At 38.5% G+C, this 20,613-nt stretch overlaps 1 protein-coding gene across 1 annotated transcript in view; it reads left to right on the forward strand.

Moving 5' to 3' along the window:
- Positions 1-20,613, forward strand: part of BLMH (bleomycin hydrolase) — a 46,463-nt gene that overhangs the window by 8,969 nt on the left and 16,881 nt on the right. The window contains exons 7-10 of the mRNA XM_032848473.1: positions 15,264-15,419; positions 16,544-16,702; positions 16,822-16,889; positions 18,151-18,268. Coding sequence (XP_032704364.1) covers positions 15,264-15,419; positions 16,544-16,702; positions 16,822-16,889; positions 18,151-18,268 — 501 coding nt within the window. The remainder of the gene's footprint in view (positions 1-15,263; positions 15,420-16,543; positions 16,703-16,821; positions 16,890-18,150; positions 18,269-20,613) is intronic.

Below are 20,613 nucleotides of genomic sequence, written 5' to 3' on the forward strand. Positions count from 1 at the left end.
GCTCTCAGGTCTGTTCAAGTAAATGTGTCTAGCCTAGTGCTTCACACAGTAGCTGTTTTTCCTTTCCTTCCTTTCCTTTCCTTTCCTTTCCTTTCCTTTCCTTTCCTTTCCTTTCCTTTCCTTTCCCTTTCTTCCTTTCCTTTCCTGTCTTCTCTTCCTTTCCTTTCCTTCTTCTCTTCTTTTCTTTGTCTCTTTCTTTCTTTCTTTCTCTCCTTCTCTTTCTTTCAAATCTCAAGCAGACTCAGCGCTGAGCGGAGCCCAACATGGTGCTCAGTCTCACAACCCTGACATGACCTGAGCTAAAACCAAGAGTAGGACACTTTACTGACTGAGCTACTCAGGCGACCCTGTTACTTAAATATTCATTGAGTGAGTTGGATGCAGGGGTTTCATTTTGCTAAGTGCATTTAAGTTACCTCCTATTTACCCCTTTTTTCTAAGGATTCCTATTTAAGAGAGGTATGTGAGAGTAATAGGAAAAAGTAGTCTTTGGAGTTAGGCAAGGATTTCAGTTTTGGCTTTATCACTTACAGCTCTTTGATATGCGGTAATATGTTTAACCTATCTGAGATTCAGTTTGGGATTTAAAATATATTCCTCATTGGATTTTTGTGGGGATCAAATAAGGAATTAGATAGAAGAATGCAAGCCATGGTCCCTGGCACATAGCAGTTGTCCAGTATGTGTTAATTCTCTTCCTTCAAGCTTGGAATGATCTCTCTTGTTGAGGCCATATTTCCTGCATGATTTGCCTTCATTTATGATTATAGTAAAATGGTAGGGTGTAGTAAGCATAAAACTTCTATAAACAGTTCTGGAAAAGAGCCTAGATAATATTTCTTACAAATTGTAAGCATCCTGTTGGCTTTTGTTTTTTGCTTTAATGATCTTTCAAATAGTGTATCTAAGATCCGTGTCCTGACCCTGGGATTGGCTGACAAAAATTAGGGCAGATATATTTCATATATTTTTCCTTCCCTACTCCTATCTTGGAAAAATAGTAAAACACCACCTTACTGAGTCCTGAGTATGGTGGATGTTTTATAAGATTATTTACCTAGTGATTCTGCCTAAACTGTTGACTCCAGAAGTATGTGTGGTCGGTCTTTAGATTTTTACAGACCCCTAAACCCCTCTTTATTGATTATGACTCTTTGGTAATGAAGAGTCTAGCTCTGGTTTTAAAGCCACAAATTAGTACCTATGATTTGCCTAGCCTTGTAGGCACATCAAAATAATGACTAAATCAACAGCCATGAAGCTCAGATGGCTTTGAATGAAATGTGTTTGTACTAAAGGCATTATTTAGAGAAGTGCAGGTTGCTTGTTGTGATGCCAGACCAGACAGATCCATTTTGGAAACATGTAGTCCCCTTTACTGCAGTGTTTTCTTGGTGCATCTACTTTTTTTTTTTTTTTTTAGCCTCCAGATCTCCTTGGGATTATTAATGTAGTCTCTCAAAACTCCGTTAAAAACAAAACATAAAGACTGGAAACAATATTTACCAGTGCCATGAAAAGAGATAGGAAGCCATTATGATTTGCTGAAGAAATTCTATAGCAGTGGCTCTCAGCTCTTAAAACTGGAGTATGGGCCTAGGCTTGCTCCAGGCATGCAAGATCAGTTTCCCTGAGACTGGAGCCTAATTATCTGTATTTTTATTTTTTATTGTAAAGACATCTTTGCATAAAAAACATTTTCTAAATAATCAAAAATATAAGAAGGTATACAGTGAAAAGTCTTCTTTCCATCCTGTTCTCCATCCTTCTAGTTTTCCTGTATCCCCCAACCAGTTTTTTTAGTTTGTTTCTATATTAGTTGTTAGTTATCCTTCCAGAAACCTTTTTTTTTTTTTACAATCCAATATGAGTTTATATTATTTTCCTCCTTTTTTTGCAGAGGCATTAGTCTATTACTCATATTGTTCTGCACAGTGTTTTGTTTTTTAACTTAACAATATGTCTTGGTAATCTTTCCATATTGATACCTAAAGAGTTTCTGCATTTAAAAAATATTTGCATAGAATTCTGTTGTATAAATGATTTATTTGGTCCTTAGTAATGGACATTCTGATTATTTCCAAGCTTTTATTAAAAATATAATAAATAATCTTGTACATACATTATTTTGCATATATGCTTTTCTAATTGTAGGTATATTTCTAGAAGTAGAATTTTTTTTTTTTTTTTTAGGTAGGCTCCATGCCCAGCATGGTGCCCAATGCAGGGCTTGAGCTCACAACCCTGTGATCTAGACCTGAGCTGAAATCAAGAGTTAGACACTTAACTGAGCCACCTGGGTGCCCCGAAGCAGAATTTTTTTTAAAGTAAACTTTACTACACCCAGTGTGGGCTTGAACTCATGACCCTGAGATCAAGAGTTGCATATTTTACCGACTGAGTCAACAAGGTGCCCCAAAGAAGTAGAATTTTTGAGTCAGGAAAATATTCATTTGTAATTTCAGTATGTAATGCAAATTATCTTCTTTGGGGATTATACCAGTTTATACTCACATCAGCAATATCTGATAGAACCTATTTCCCGTTAGTTTTACCAAGGCAATATACTTATCAAACAACTGGATACTTACCAGTCTGATAAACGGATTTGATAGGTAAAGTATCTCATTATAATATTTTCTTACTTTGAGTGGGGCTGAGCATCATTTCTGTGAACTGTATATTCATATCTTTAACTTGTTTTTCTTCTCTTATAATTTCTAGGTACTCCTTACCTTGGCCCTTTTTGATATAAATTGCATTTTTTTCCCTTAGTCTTTTATCTGTGATATGCTTTTTACTTGCTATGCAAAATTTTTTACTTAGATATAGTAAAATTTGAAATTTTTTCTAGTTCTTAAGTAGAAAGACTTTTCTCTAATTGTGAAAGAATTCTTCCATTTTTCTTCTAATACTTGTAGGGCTTTGATTTTTGTATTGGAATCTGTAATCTGTTTAGAATTTATCCTGGCATAGGGTATGAGGCATGGATCTAACTTTTTTCCCTGAAGGCTACCCAATTTACCCACATTTTTTTCCTTTCCATCCTCTCTCTAGCCCTTAATTTGATGCCGTTTTTATCCTTTTAAAGCCTCTGGGCTTTCAATTCTGTTCTGTTAGTTTGTTTATTCATTTGCCAATAACTGTATTTAGTTGCTGGAGCTGCTTAGAGTGTTGTAATATTTGTGAGGCTAGTCCCGTCTCATTCTTCTCTTATTGTTTTCCTGGCTAATTTTGTTTTGGCATCTAATTAAGGCATCTGTACTTTTTTTTTTTTTTTTTTAAGATTCTATTTATTTATTTGACAGAGAGAGAGATCACAAGTAGGCAGAGAGGCAGGCAGAGAGAGAGGGAGAAACAGGCTCCCCGCTGAGCAGAAAGCCCGATGCGAGGCTCGATCCCAAGACGCCGGGACCATGACCTGAGCCGAAGGCAGAGGCTTTAGCCCACTGAGCCACCCAGGTGACCCAAGGCATCTGTACTTTTAAAAGCTTCTCAGATGATTCTGGTTAAGATCCACTACTATGAAGAAATAACATTTTCTAGTATGGTCTTCTCTTTTGGATTCTGGAAGAGAAAAGGGAATTATTCTTTTGATAGCCTTGGAGGACATCTCTGACACTGAATAAGGGAGTAACTTCAGGTTAGTTCTTAAAGGTTCTTAAAGGAAAGAGAGAATGTTCACCTATTATGTTTCCTTTCCCTTTTTACTAAAGAGATATAATCAGGAAAATCAGTGAGTACTTAAATCAAAGACTCTCGTTAATAGTTAAAATTCTGAAGTAATATGAACTTAAGTATTTAAATTCAGGCAGTCTCTTAAGTATTCTGGAGCTGAAAGTTAGTTGACTGAATTCCTTCAGAAGTGAAAATTTCACATCTCCAAACAATATAAAATCCTTAGTTTAAATGGAGATAAGTTGTGTATCATGTTTGCTTACAACCCTAAATACATTTTGCATCATTATCTGTCATGAAAACCAAACATAATGAAGACATTTATTCTTACCTTTAAACTATCATTTTAAATGTCTTCGTTGGATCTGAGTCACATTTTCTATTTAGCTCATTGAGAATCAGAGTTGTTTCGAAAATAAACCTGCATTTCTTCTATCATAGTTTAGTGGATATTCTAAAAAGAAAAACAAAAGCCCATGAAGATGTGTTTTTCTTCTTGAAGTGGATGAAAAACTTTTTTCCTCCCAGCTCTTGACTTGAAAGAATGTTCAGAATGGCTTGCTCAGCCAGACTTGGATCTAACCAGGCCAAGGTTCTGTTTTGATGGTAGCACTCACGAGGCATGCTGTGTGAAGCATTCTGGACCCCCACAGCACTCAGTCGCATATTTCTCAGTGCCTGTTATATGGGAGGAGTTGCAGATAATACATGTTAAGTAACCAACATTTAGTAGGGGAATAAAATAAGCAATACAAAGTGAAGTAAAGTAAATGTCTTAAGAGATATGCAAGCGTGTCTAACTCCAAAGATGGAATTGGTACATATTACTTGGGGGATCAAGGAAGGCTTCCTAGAGAAAGTTGCATTTGAGATACACTTTGAATGAAGTAAGTTTGGAGTGAAAAGCATTCCAGATAATGCTTACGGGAGATTTGGTGAGCAGTGAGTAGGCTCTTTTACCTAGAGTCTTGGGGAGGAGCAAGAATGGTATTTCTCAGAAAGTGCTGTGAAGTCTGTCTGCATTAGAATCATCAGAAGCTTGTCAAAAAGTGCAGATTTCTGGGTCCCACTGCAGATATACTGAATCTGAATCTCTGGGGATGGGCCCTGAAATCCGCATTAAATTAGTGATCCTGAGACACACTGAAGTTTGAAGCTAGAATAATGTGGAAAGTTAGAATTAGTCATAACATCATGAGAGTTTTGAATATTAGTATATGTACTGCCGAAGGAGGCACGAGTTTTGAATATTAGGGTAAGAGTTTAAGTAGGAAATGAGCAGGTAGAAAGATTGGAGGGAGTGATGTGAAGTAAAGCTGCCCTTTAGGAGATTAATTTAATTAGGTGAAGCTGGAAGGAGGAGAGTTAGGAGACCAGTTATGAAGCTGTGGCAGTTCAGGTGGGACTGATTAGACCTGAACAAGGGTAGTGACAGTAGAAATGGAAAAGAGGGGAGAAACTGAGCTCTGAGAGGAAAAATCTCTATGACTTGGCAGCTTACCTACCAAGAATTCATCATTAAAAATAATGTTAAGGAAATGAATAAATACAAACAAGAGAATCAGATTTATACATACAGACAACAAACTGATGTTCACCCGAAAGAGGGGGTTGAGGGGATAGGCAAAATTTTGGGGTGAAGGGGAGTGAGGAAAAATGTTGATACTCGCTAAATCCATAAGCATTAATGGAGTACCTACTAAATACTAAGCATTTCTAAGTGCTAGTGGTATAGTGATGACCAAGATAGACATGGTCCCTGCTCTCATGGACTTTACATACTAGTGGAGGGAGACAGACAAGTAAATGAACAGGAAACTATCTGATGCGATATGTACTTTGAAAAACAAATAATATGGTGATTGATGAGGTGGTCAGAAAGGCCTTTCTGAGGTCAAATTTGAGCTGAGACATGAGTAACAGGGAGACCAGCTATGCAGAGATGTGGATACAGAGCATACCAGACAGAGGGGACAGTAAGTGCAAAAGCCATAAAATGGGAGAAAGCTTGGTATTTTTGAGGAACAAAGGAAGGCAGTGTGGCTTGAGCTTGGAAAGAAGGTGGGAATGGTTGGAATGGGTCATGTAGAGGAAACGAGAACCTGCGGCCTACAAGCCGGGGTAATGAGTTTGCATTTGTAACCATGGCAGTTAAAAAAAAAAAAAATCCCTCTGAGTGTTTTGAGAATGGATAGTAAAATAAAGAGAAAAAGTAGGGAGACTAGTTAAGAGGCTTTTCTGGTCCTATAAAGGAGAGGTTATAATGATTGGGACCAGGCTGGTGAGGGTGAGGATGGAGAGAAGGCCATACATTTTGGAATATATTTCCAAAGTGAAGCTCTCAGGACTTGCTGAGGATGGGGGGACGTCAGTTGATGGCCTGGTACCTTGAGGGGGAGGGCTTGCAGAGACGAGAGAAGGTCTGTAGGCAGTTAGGGCAGTGTGTGGAAAGGGCTAGAAATTGCAAATGAGAAAAATAATAAATAATAAGGTTTTGGAGGAGGGAAAGAATAGATGTGGTTTGAAAGTAGTGCTTTCAAACTTCAGTGTGCTCACCAGTTCCCTAGAGAGCTTGTTAAAATGCATATTGATTTAGGTCTGGGTGGAGCTGGAAAGTCTGCATTTCAATTTCTTTGATTCAAACGCGGCTCTAGAACTACTCAAAATCATCATTTGACTATTAGTTATCACCTCTCTATATGAGCTCATTTAACATCACAGAGGGGCACATAGCTTTTAAGTCTACTTTTTAGTGTCTTTCCCTGCCTGAAAATATATTTAATGCCTTCAGAAAGTATTTCCTCTACCTGCTTTTGCAGGCACAGGTGGGTGTTTCATAATTTGTTCTTAAATTAATTAATTTATTTTAGAGAAAGGGAAAGGGGCCGAGAGGAGCAGAGGGAGAGGGAAAGAGAGTCTCAAGCAGGTGGAGTCCGATGCAGGGCTTGATCCTGTGATCCTGAGATCACAATCTGAGCTGAAACCAAGAGTTGGGCACGTAACCTACTGCGCCACCCAAGGCCCCTCGATTTTTTTTTAACAGATCCGTGCCTTTCTTCTGTTCCCCACTAGAAGGCAGTAGAGAGCTGTCTTCTCTTCTCTCCACTGCGTATCAGCAGGAGCCAAGGTCCCTACTCCTTCCTGCTTGTAACTAGCTTATTTACCCACCACACTGAACTTTCTTCAAAGTTCAGCTCTTTCCTGCTACCACCTTTGTGTCCTTGGGGCCTTCCTACTCTGAGATTGTAGGTCATTTTACCTTTGAGCCTGATTCCTTGGTCAGTAAGTTGGAGCAGATGATTTTTCTTTTTAAGATTTTATTTATTTACTTGAGAGAGCTGAGTAGGAAGCCCGTTGTGAGGGGCTTGATCCTAGGACCCTGAGATCCTGACCTGAGCCAAAGGCAGATGCTTAACCAATTGAGCCACTCGGGTGCCTCAAGCACATGATTTCTTAGGGGCACTGTAGCTTTGCATTTTTATAACAGTAAAAGCAACTAATATTTCTTCAATGCTTTAGACTTTATTGTACACCCTCTCAACAACCCAGTGTTGTTAATACAAATGAAGATACCAAGATTCTCTCACTTATGTAGTGGTTCGAAGCACTGAAATCTTTTAGCTCTGCCAGTTTTGCTCCTTTACAAGTAGTTAGGTTGTTATCTTCTTTTTTTTTTTCCTTTTTAAATATTTTATTTATTTGACACAGAGAGAGAGATCATAAGTAGGCAGAGAGGTAGACGGAGAGAGAGAGGGAAGCAGGCTTCCCACTGAATAGAGAGCCTGATGCGGGGCTTGATCCCAGGACTCTGAGACCATGATCTGAGCCGAAGGCAGAGGCTCAACACACTGAGCCACCCAGGCGCCCTTAGGTTGTGATCTTTGAACCGCCTTTCCATTCTAACCCTTCTCACTATTACAGCTTACCCTGTTCCGGGTCTGCCTGTAGCCAGCTTTAAGCTCTCACCCTTGTAAGGATTCATGACTGACTCTCAACTTTGTATCCTCCCTTCCTCCTCCCACTTGATGTCTGTCTCCCATTGAGCCAGAGGTATGGGAATTGACTTAGTCCCACATCATTTGTCTTTAAATTGAGATCTATATGTTCCATGTTTCATGTTCCATGTTTCATGTTCCATGCCTCATGCCTTTTGTGTCTTTTTTTCTTTTTCAATTCCCTTTATTGATTTTATTATTCACCATGGTAGACTTCAGCTAATCATTGCAAATGAACAGATCTTTGTGATTGGGTACAATATTTTTAGAGACCAATCATAATGGACCTTTTTTCACAAAATTAGACTTGTGAGGCACAACCTTTCTTTATAATTTACATTCTGCCTACTTATAGGCCATATAATGGGTAATAATATAGGCAATAAGTATAAATGGATATGAACTACAAAGAGGACTTGGGCCTTTCTGACCCCAAGTGAAGCTTTTCTGATACATTACAGGTTGTTCCACATATCCTCATTGTGAGGTTAAACTCCCAGTGACTTCTATATATATATATATGTGTGTGTGTGTATATATATATATATATATAAAATTTATTTATTTAACAGAGAGAGAGAGAGATCACAAGTAGGCAGAGAGGCAGGCGGGGGCGGGGGTGGTAGCAGGCTCCCCGCTGAGCAGAGAGGCCGATGTGGGGCTTGATCCCAGGACCCTGGGATCATCCATGACCTGAGCTGAAGGCAGAGGCTTTAAACCACTGAGCCACCTGGGTGCCCCAACTCCCAGTAATTTTCATTAGCCAAGGAGATGGACCCATAGAAGCCAGCTGGTCACAGGAGGCAGATATAGTTGCAGCCTATGGCAGTGAAGTTTCCCTTTACTCCCCCAAAGTGTGCAAGGGAAGGATCTCTGTGAATCCTTCTCCAACATCAATTTTTGGCACACTACTGCCCTCTTATATTTGACTCATGTCACAGTTTTAAGACCACATTCTCTACCAATCTGTACTTAAGGAAATAATTGCAAACATTGGATTCTCCTGGGTTTTTGTTGTCGTTTTCATTGTTTTTTTAAACTGTAGTGAGAATCATAAGGGTTACCTCATTAATTGGCTGAGAAGTGAGAGAAAAACAAAATAAGTTCTCTGGTAGTACTGACACATAGATCTCTCTGCCTTCAGCTTTCTATCATTTTGGAAAGCCCGTATTCCCTGAATCCATTCCCTTGGCTCTCTCTTACCACCTTTTTTTATCGGGTTGGTTCCGACACTAAGTTTAATCCAAAATCACAATTACAAGTCATCTCACCCAGTAAATATTTCTTAACACATTTACCTAGTAGTGTCTAGCTAGGCATTGGGGATTTAGCAATGAACAGAACAGACAGGAATTCCTGCCGTCATATAGTTTACTTTTCTAATAGAGAGAGATGAATAAAATATATAAAAAATATCATGTGCCAGAAGGTTAGTGCTATGGAAAAAAATAAAGAAGGGAAAAACAGAAGTTCTGGGATGGACACTGGGTAATTTCAGTTGAAGTCAAAAATATATTTCCCTAAATGGACTAATTGCGGTTTTCAATATGTACTTATATTCTGAGGAATATGGTTATAGTCTTACTTTATTCAGTTGTGTGCAGTGACTTGTGTTCAATGCCTGGTATTTTTCTTTTGTCCTGAATGCCAAGTGCATCTTGTGAGAAGCAGGTGACACTCCCAGGTTAACCACCAGAGAGCAGACCTGTTTGTCTAAAGCTCTCTTGTCAGTTTTGTACCTTTGAGAACAGAGAATGTTATTTTAGAACAGCCGGGCCTCTTATCAAGAAGATATAGTATCAGGGCCTCTGGAGATTATACTTTTTTTTTTTTTTATGTTAGAGCTTATTTAACTATTGTTAGTTGGGTTGGAACCAAATATTTTTTCCAGAGGGTTACACACTGACCTAAATGTGAATGACTTCGGATAATTTATAATTATGGTAAACAAACAACATAAAACAAAGCAACATGTCTCAAATTATAGTTTTACTAAAATTCAAGAGAAAGATGGTACTCTTATCCTCATTCATGCCTTCTAGGCATCTTTAATAAGAATTCAGACTTATAAAACATATGCATTAGGGCATAATCATTTGTCTTGCAAATGGATTCACCAAAGAATCTATTTAGATAGTAAAAATGAATTTCCACTAATGCATTTTTAGGGAGAAGGAAGAAATGATTTAACATTGTTTCTTTAGATAGAGCCAAATGGACAGTAAGGTACTATGTAAATTATAGTATAAAACATTTATATTTATATTTAAAATGTGCTTAAAGTAAACAGAAATTGACCTAGTTGTCTTAATCTTCATTAGGCCTGGCCCTAGCCTTTCCCTTTTATTGGCCACCAATGTATGGTCATATACATGTGACAAATACTAGTTGGTAGTACACATCATTTAACAAAGTGATGACTACCAGAGGGGAGGGGGATGGGTGAAATAGGTGATGGGGATTTAGGAGTGCACTTGTCATTATGACCACAGGATAATGTATGGAAGTGTTGAATCACTATATTGTACACCTGAGACCAATAGAACACTGTATGTTAACTGGAATTAAAATAAAAACTTTAAAAAATGTTCATCATTTAGGTTTATGAAACCTTCCTCATCTAAGCATGTTCTAAATGTACACTTTCACTGTTATTGTCTTGAGCATAGTTACCAGGGATGGTGTCCTCCTCATGAAGACAGATTCCTAAGGTTGCCATTTGTGGCCTTGGTGCTGAGCAAATATGAAGGATTCTCTAGTCCATGTGAATCCCAAACAGTTCATTAATCCATGGTTAGAGTAGCTCAGTGACAGCTGCTAATAAGATGCTCTGCCCCTTTGGTCTTAGAAACCAACCTGAGAATGATAGAGCATTAGGAGAGGGGTGGTTTAAGCACCAGCTGTTCAGGCTCTTATAGTAAATACCAGTAAAAGAACATTCTCTCTTGGCAAACAGAACATAACAAAATGAAAGGCAAGCATAATCTCTTCTGTTGGTTAATCTGCTTCTGTTGAGATAGCAGAATCATGCTTTGTCTTCTATTATAAGCCATGAATTAAGCTCTTTATCCTTAATTATTGGCCTCATGTCATAGGCAGGCCTGTTACTCTGTTAATTTCTGTTATTTTAATTGCTGTCACTTTCTAGCTTTGGTCAGAACATAAGTTTGAACCGTCGTACCAGGTTTCAGTCTATCCCAAGGCTTTTGGAGGCCGGGAATGCAGTGGGGATGATGAAGAGAAGTAAATACATAGCAATTTCAGGTTTTGATGATGAAATACAAATGCAAACTGAGAGATCTCATGTGTGTGTGTTCCCTGATGAGTGAGGAAGTCAGACAGGGCTGGGGTTCTCTAATAAATTTCCCTCCAGATCAATCTGGAGAAAGTCCTGGCTTCTGAAATCAACCACTCAAGTAAGCTCAGAAGTACTCAAAACTAAGCTTGTTAAGTGGTCTTTCGGGGTGAAAGTAGTAGATGGAGATGGGAGAGGCATAGATTATCTGGTGATTTCTCTAGAACAAAAGCACGAGCAGATATTTCTGAAGGGAAAGGACCGTAAAGTGGAGGAAGAATGTGGGTTCTGTCAGTTTAAGGACAATAGAGTTCTCCAGAGTAGGTGGTCCAAGGAGAGGAGGGGGGAAGAGTGGTGTTTCTTAGAGGCTGTAGCTTTGTTTTGTCCTCTGAGCATTCCCTTTTGCCTGCTTTTAGGGTACCTTTGGGATCTGGCACAGGTCATTCTCTGAGATATGTCATCTTCCTTGGTTGAGACCACAGGATGGAAAGAGCCCATAGAATTAGTAGGACATTATTTTATTTTTTTAAAAGATTTTACTTATTTATTTGATAGACAGAGATCATAAGTAGGCAGAAAGGCAGGCAGAGAGAGAGGTGGGGAAGCAGGCTCCCCACTGAGCAGAGAGCCTGATGCGGGGCTCAATCCCAGGACCCTGGGATCCTGACCTGAGCCAAAGGCAGAGGCTTTAACCCACTGAGCCACCCAGATGCCCCGAGTAGGACATTATTTTAAAAATAAAATAGCTCCACTGCTTCCAAGAATGACTGCAACATAGGTAGGTTTGGCCACCCTAATCTTATCCATGTTTAGTATACCTTAAAATGTAGAAGGACCAAGTTTGGAGATTACTTCATCCTAACAGAGAATTTTCCAAAGTATAAGTTTCTAGTCTATGAAATGAGAAAATAACAATGTTACTTTGGGAGCCATTGTTCTTCTCTTAACTTCTCTTAATGATAAGTGGAATTGATAGGTGAAGAATTACTTGTATAATCAGCTTGTGGTAGGTGTGAATCCATGGTCTGTTTGTCAGAAATGGACTGGAGCTGGTGTGTTTGACTTCACCACCACCAAGCTCTGCATGTTGGAGTATAGGAAAACATTGCCTGTACCTGTGAGTAAAGCCTTAATGATCAGAATGTTTTTAAAGAGAGCAGAAGTCCAGTTCAAAGCCCCTAAATTCAAATTTCACACCAATCACTGGAGAACTTTTGATTTAAGAAAGCTGTTTTTAATATGGTTCTTCTGGGGCTTATTGGGCTACATCTAAGACCTAGTTACTGTCCCTACTGGTTAAATCTAGTAGCAGGGGGAGACCTTAGAGAAACGTAAACGGCTCTAAGGACTCTGTTGTTAAATTTTTATGCCAGAAGTGTTCAGAGAACAGAACAGTTCGTGTGAGCTGGAATAATTAATTGGTGAAAACTTTCTGGGGGAGGGGTATCCTGCCCTGAGCTGTAAAATGGGAGTAGGATTGGGATCCAGGAGCAGAGGAAACAACAAAATTATGAAAGGGATAGTGAGCTGAATGCCTTCAGTGGACAGTAAAGAGAGACACAGACAAGCCTGACTGGAGTGTGGGATCTATGATGGGAAGTAAGGTTTGGTGAAGTTACAGGGAGCCTTTAAAAACTGGGAAAGGGGGGTGCCTGGGAGTCTCAGTGGGTTAAAAACTGGGAAAGGCAATTAAAACCACAGTGAGATATAATTACATAACCACCAAAATGACTAAAATTAAAAATAGAATGTCAGGTATTAGGAGGAATGCAGTACAACTGAAATTCTCTTACCCTTTTTCCCTCTCATATTGGCGAGTATGTAAATTCCTTTAACCCCTTTAAAAACTGTTTGGATAAAAATGTCCATAGCAGTTTTATTCATAATAACCCCAAACTGCAGACAACTCCTGCGTCTCATCTCAGGAGAGTAGATAAACTAATCTGTTTACACAGTGGAATACTAACACAGCAAAAGAGAATATGCTGTATAAGTCCATTTATATGAAGTTAGAGAAAGGCAAAATTAATCAATGCTTATATAAGGCAAAATAGTAGTTACCTTGGGGGAGGTGTGGGTTATTGATTGGTAGTTACATGGGTATGTATGTAAAAAGTTGAATAGAGCGTTGTATTTCAGATTAATGCACTTTACATACTCAATATATGTTATGTCATAGTAAAAAAGTGAGAATTATCAGATTCTGGAGTTTTAAATTTGTTGTGGGGGGTATTAGGGAAACGTTATGGAATCTTAACTGGGGAGGCGACTTGAAGAAACTGGTACTTCTAAAATGATTCATCCTCTAATAATGTGGAGAATGGGACAGTATTCAGATCAGCTGTCATATCTAGATCAGATACAGCGCTACGTGCTGTAGGAGAGACAAAATAGCCAAGACCTGGTCCTTAGCCTTCAGAAGTTTATGGTCTTTTGGAGGAGATAAGTTATATGAAACCTAGAAAGTTAACAGTGATAAATGCTTGATTCATGGTGGTATGGAAACAGCACTGAAATCAGATCTGAGTTCAAATCATAATTCTGTCATGTATTAATTTTTTTACTTCAGTCAAGTTACTTATTTCCCTGAATGTTGGTTTCCTTATCTGTAAAATAAGAATAACATCTCCTTTTGCTGAGAAGATTCAGAGATGTGGTATTCAAAGATTATAGTACAACACAGTAATATTCAGTAAATATTCCCTTTTCTTAAACCCTTTACCCATAGAGCGATACTTTTTTTTTAAACAACCTATGACCTTAGTTCAGATCATGGTTCGGCACTTACTGGCTACGGGACCTTAAGTAGTTTACTGAATTTCTCTGTCTCAGTCTCTGGCAGGGAGGGGAAAAGGGAGGGGAAATTATACCTCAAGTGAGTGTTATGAGGAATTAAGAGAACCTAACAGATAGGTAGTATCTAGCATGAAAGAGGCACACTAAGTAAATATAAGGTCCATTTCTCTTGAATGTAATGGACTATACAAATGTGTAATACAAATAATGCAGGTAATAAGTGATGAAATTGGATCAGAGTGGGTACTGCAGGGTAGAGACAGAAGAGGTTCATCATGTTGTAATTTTAAAAGACATAGCAAATTTAAGCCATCAAAAGAAATGAAATCTTGTCATTTGGGTCGATGTGGAAGAACTAGAGGGTATTATGCTGAGCGAAATAAGTCAATCAGAGAAAGACAGTTATCATATGATCTCTCTGTTATGAGGAATTTGAGAGGCAACGTGGGGGATTTGGGAGGTAGGGAGGGAAAAAATGAAAGAAGATGGGATTGGGAGGGAGACAAACCATAAGAGACTCTTAATCTCACAAAACAAAGTGAGGGTTGCGGGGTGGTGGGGGAGGTGGTTGGATTATGGGGAGGGTATGTGCTATGGTGAGTGCTGTGAAGTGTGTAATCCTGGTGATTCACAGATCTGTACCCCTGGGGCTAATAATACATTATATGTTAATAAAAAATTAAAAATTAAAAAATAAAAGACATAGCAAATTTAATATAGCAGAGGGAGATTTTCCATGCTGTGACCTTAAAGAAGGTATTTCTCTATGCTTCTATTTTTGTCTTTTTATAAGATGAAAATAATACAGAATATATCCTTGGATTATAATGATGCTAACTTGAAGGTGTGACATCATTAGAAACTACCACAACCCAAAAATGATGCCTTCCACTAGGAATTATTCTTGTTCTAAAAATACTTCTAATAGGCATTGTTACCCAAGCTTCACCTGAAAAGTTAATGTCTTTTCTATGAGTGGAGATCCCTGTCACAATCAAAGGAAAACCTAGATGCCTAAAGGGAAGGTAATCCATTTATAATATGTCCCTTTCTTTGTCACTTGAAATATAATCAGCAGAGCAGCAACCCCAGTCTTGTTGAGTATCAGTGGTGAGTGGTTTCTTGGCTAAAGAAGTTTAATTTGCAAGGCAAATACTAAGTACTAAATATTAACATTTCATAATTGTATTGTTCAGAGTGTTTATGAACTCACAAGTCAGCTGATCATATCCTGGACATCACATATTGCATGGAACACTGGGTGTGGTGTGTAAACAATGAACTTTGGAACACTGAAAAGAAATAAAATAATATAAAATTAAAAAAAAAATCCTGGACATCAACCTTCAAATTTTTGGAGCAATGTTAGATGTTCTATGAAACTTCTGGCCTGAATTAGCAGCTGATTTCTAGTGTTTCCCAAGCTTGAGGAAAACGAAGAGGTAAAAAACAACACTTTTCCCTAGCCATTGCTCATTTGCTCTCCTTCTTTCTTCCAGATATTCCGAGTAGTGTGCATTTGTTTGGGTAATCCACCAGAGACATTCACCTGGGAGTATCGAGACAAGGATAAAAATTATCAGAAGATTGGCCCCATAACACCATTTGAGTTTTACAGGGAACATGTCAAGCCGCTCTTCAATATGGAAAATAAGGTTGGAGACTGGCACTGGGAGCCACTGGCTCTTTACTTTCAAATATGTGTTGACTGGGGGGCCTGGGTGGCTCAGTGGGTTAAAGCCTCTGCCTTCGGCTTGGGTCATGATCCCCGGGGTCCTGGGATCGAGCCCCGCATCGGGCTCTCTGCTCGGCGGGGAGCCTGCTTCCTCCTCTCTCTCTCTCTGCCTGCCTCTCTGCCTACTTGTGATCTCTGTCTGTCAAATAAATAAATAAAAAATCTAAAAAAAAAAAAAAAGTGTTGACTACAGGGAAGGGTCTAAGAGTTAACTTGATGAGTTAACATTCTTGAGTTAACATGGATGGTCATCAACCTGGACAGTAAACAAACTTTTTTCTCCTTTCCTCGGAGGTATTTTATGTACCTAATGATGGAGTTGGTCATCTGAGGATCTCTCACCTTTCCCTAGTGCTACTCTTCAGAGACTTCTAACCAGCAGTCAGTGTAATTCCCACACACTCCCCTGATTGGGGCCCAGAATTGATCTCAGGTGCAAAACAATAAAAGGAGATGAGTTTCTCACTGTGAGTTCAGAGCATCTCTGTACCATGGGCCTCACTGGGAACTTTCACATGGAAAGGAGCACTCTCCCCTCCTAGTTTTTCCTACTCTCTTTAGGTCTTCTCCACCAATCTAGCAAGATGACAGGAGCCTCTTACTTCCTTGGCATTTTGACCCTCTTAGAAGCAAGTGGCTTTGTTTTAGGAATGGAGTCTCAGTGTGGTTGCTGTGTTGCCAGGAGTTGAGCCTGTCTTGTAACTTGAGAACAGGAGTCTTACAGTGATGGGATGTCCATCTTGACTTACTCAGTGCATACAATTCGTGAGAATTGGTTTTGGGGCAGTTCTTGCCAGTGGGAAAAAACCAGTAGATGCAGCTCCCAAAGGGTGTTCCTTGCACGAACTAGATTATGCAAGAATCTCTCTTCACATGACTTTGCCACCTTTTGTTTCTTTGTTATTTAGCAAGGTACTTGTAATGTTTTTTTCTTGCAGACAGAGGTGATGAGTTTGATGCCCATATATGAATTTAGAGGAGAGGTGAACCTTGTTTGACCTTCCTGGTTTTATGTTCTAATCAACATGTTACTAATCTCAATAGATTTGTTTAGTGAATGACCCTCGGCCGCAGCACAAGTACAACAGAGTTTACACAGTGGACTACTTAAGCAATATGGTTGGCGGGAGAAAAACGCTATATAACAACCAACCCATTGACTTCTTGAAAAAGATGGTTGCTGCCTCCATCAAAGATGGAGAGGTTGGTATCGTTTCTGTGTCTTCCCCATTGGGGTTAAAAACCTCTTCTTCACTTGTTTGGTGTAATAGGAAGACGGGATTTATGTTGACTTTCTTTCTTCTTCCTTCCTCTATTTCTAGGCTGTGTGGTTTGGCTGTGATGTTGGAAAACACTTCAGTGGCAAGCTAGGCCTCAGTGACATGAATGTGTGAGTACAAGAAATGTAAAATAGAAAATATCTGTGGGCTGTTGTGGGAGTGCACTCCTGATTTGAAATGACTCAGTTGAGGTTTGCCCAAAGATTAAGGATGGCCTGAGGGTGGGTCTCTCTCTTTCCATCTTGTAGAGTTTGAGGGCTCATTGCATAAACTCTATATAACATATATGTTCTAACCTGGGAGGTCAAGATCATACTTCATATTTAAGTTGAAATTGTTGAGTGTTCCTAAAAAGCCATCCTATATGAGAAAAGTGCTTTTTAAAAAGAATTGATAATTGTGTACATCTGCTCAGTACATTTGAGATGTAGTGAAAGGTTTTCTACACTTCTGGTTTACTATTTCATCTTTCTTAACTACTACCCTTACTTTGATGCCTTATGTATTTTGTCTTTATGACTACTAGGAATAATTTGCATGCATGCTTTAAAGCATGTCTCCTGATTGTTTATGGCAGTGAGGTTCATTTGCTAACCAAATCATACAAAATTCCTTGACTATTAAAATAAACCCCTTTACAGTTTCTTATTATTAGCTATAAGAAGTTGAGTAAGTAAGTAGTTAAGAACAGAGAAATTTTCTAAAACAGAAAATTCATGATATTTTTTTAACTTTGACAATATTCTCCAATATTTCTGACATTATTTATTTAAATATCACCATCAGTAGTGGTCTAAATGAGTTCAGAAACTGGGTGGTTCTGAACTGGGTGGTTCAGTTCGGAAGAGACTTTTTTTTCCTTGAGAGAGAGGGATAGGGAGGGGCAGAGGGAGATTGAGAATCTTGTGCAGGCTCCACACTGAGCGCCAGCGCGAGGCAGGGCTCCATCTCACGGGGCTCCATCTCACAATCCTGATATCATGACCTGAGCCAAAATCAAGAGTCGATGCTTAACCAGCTGAAGCACCTAGGTGCCCCAAAAGAGACCATTTTTTAAAGAGGTTACTTCAAAATAATTTTTTAAGGTGTTCTTGCCAAAATAACCAATACGAACTCATCTTGTTCGCCTTTGAGATGGCGAGTTTGTTTAATACTTCTTATTTTCCTCAGTACTCTTGTAGCACATAGAAAATGGAATCCCAACAAGAGACCAAATTCTGCATGTGTACCATATTCTCGGAAGAGCTACAGCCCATATTTATTTGGAACTATGGCTCTCCTTAAGTTTCTTTTATGTCCCTTTTACAACCAGAAGCCAGTTTTCCCCCTTGATTGTACTGTCTTTATTCTGTACTACCATTCTTTTTACAGCTATGATCATGAGTTAGTGTTCGGTGTCTCCTTGAAGAACATGAATAAAGCTGAGAGATTGACTTTTGGTGAGTCACTTATGACCCATGCCATGACCTTCACTGCTGTCTCAGAGAAGGTATGACCCTCAGCATGCTTACTGCACTGTTTGCACAGGTGAACCTACATTCTCCTGTAGACTGTTATCTAAAAGAGCTTCATTTGTGTGATTTCTGTTAAAAGTTAGCTTCCAAGCAAGACATTGGCATTCGCATCACTTGGGGTTTGGCTGCATGCTCGGAGATAATAAAAATGGGAACTTTGGGTGAGGAACAGAATTTGGGTCAAAAGGGAGTAGGGAAGTAACAGCTTTTCTGTGACTTTGGAAGTTCTTGATGTGAAGAGAGGTCAGCGAGAGAACGTGGGGGAGAAGATAACTTCTATGTGTACGGAATTAGAATATGCCCTGAAAGCATTCGTATCTTGATGTCTTATGTTTTCAGGTTTACCTTTTTTTCATTCACCATTCAGATTCTTCTGCAGTAAAATGTCAATAACAATAATCAGTGGACTTCTTACCCATGGCTGGATTTATACAGAGCTTTTCAGGAAATTGGACGTAAAGTGTTTAGAATTTCCTATGAAATACTCTGAGTAGTAGCATCACTATTTCTAGAACCTGGTGTTGGAAACAATAACTAAAATTTTACCTTTCACAAATAGGCTTCCCCGTTTCTAGGCTGTAGAGTATATATTTCACTCCTGTGCTCAGGGATCATAAGAAGAAAAGACTTACAACTACTTTAGTTCTTTACCACCACACAAAAAAATGTTCTTTTTCTAGCCTAATTGCTGGAAAGAAAGTTATAGAATAACTACCTTGCCATTAGAAGCTAAGTGTTAGAAGGAACTTTTCATAAAATACTATTTAAAAAAAACCAAAATACTAAAGTAAATAAAATACTAAAATACTTAGAATAAAATACTAAGTGGTTTAAATTTTATATTTTTATATTTATTTATATTGTATGTTTGGACCTGCTGTATTGGATTTGTAACAAAAGCTCCTTAAAGTTAAACTTTTAAATTATTTAGTAAATTATTAAAAAAACAAAAATAAATGAAAACCTGTAATTTCTAAGAGAGGTTCAGTTTTTTTTTAAATCCTTTTCCATCTCTGTTATATTCCTAATTTTCAGAAATAAAAATCATTTTCTCTGGAACTTCTGTTCTTTGGTATGGCTTATTAACATGCCTTTTTTTCCTCAGGGAAATGGAGCTACTTTATATGCTACTAGTATAAAGCAGAATTTATATTATCATAACTGGAATTCTGTATTGAAATCTCTCTCTTCCCTCAGTTTGGGTTTTGGACCACCATACTAATTTGCACTGCATTTGAATGATTATGCAAAGATAAATGCTAGTAGCTCTATTCTGGGATATCCTTTCTTAGTTGCTGATTTCTTGGAATCCCTATGGTGGAGGTCCAGGTATTATTTCTTATTTGTAGATGACACAGAGAAGAGCTGTCTAGGTCATGCAGGAATTCATTGGCCAAGGAGAGGAAACATTTGCAGACTCATTATAGAAATTGACCGTAGGTGGCATAGATTCTAACGGCGATATTTAAAAGGAAAGTAAAAATATACTATAATGGAGGGGAGCAGAAACCCAAAACAGACATCTGATAGGCTAGCTCCAAAATGTATAGTTTAATTACGGGGTTTTGAAGGTACCTGGGGCCAAGTTAAGAGGTAGTACAGATAAGGGTGTTTGAAACTTGTTGACTTGATTGTTGGCTATTTCTGAGACTGAAAATTACTGAGATCTAAGAAAACTGCCAAGGGAAGAGTCAGATCCCATGTAGATGAGACTCATGCACTTATATGCAAGAGGGAGTTGACAGATGAAATCATTAGGAGCCAGCTGTCTTCTCAAAGATTTGAGTTGTTTTGACATCAGTGAATGCCCTGGGTAAACGTAAAAGAAAAAAGTCTTCCCAGATGGAGCCTTCCTCTTGTTCTGCTCTGGTCCTATAGTAAAGGTTATAAATGAAGGTTATCATTAAGTGTCATTGTCCCTTTAAAGAGACTATAATTGAGTATATTTTATTAATGAAGATAAAGGAGGGAGAACAAGAACTGTCTGAATTTTGTTACAGGAAAATACTCTTTTTACCTTGGCTTTGCCCTTCCATCTCTATTTATTAAATTCAGTATTTGTGTAACCGAATCAGTAAAAGCGCACGTTGGAGCGTATCATTACTTGGTTCCACTAAATAGAAAATTAGGCAGTATGATGAGAATGTGTTTGTTTCCTTTTTAAAACTCTGACCGGGTCTTAGAGTCATTTCTAAAGTGAATATAGTGGGAAGCCTTTACAGAGAATGCTGACTGCTAAAAGCAAGGGTCCCTGGCTTCAGATGGTGTTCACCGCTCTTAGTAACTTAATATTTCATATTGTCAGCCAAGTAGCAATTTA

Source organism: Lontra canadensis, unplaced genomic scaffold, assembly GCF_010015895.1.
Source record: "Lontra canadensis isolate GAN:19392208 unplaced genomic scaffold, GSC_riverotter_1.0 scaffold204, whole genome shotgun sequence".
Taxonomy (NCBI): domain Eukaryota; kingdom Metazoa; phylum Chordata; class Mammalia; order Carnivora; family Mustelidae; genus Lontra; species Lontra canadensis.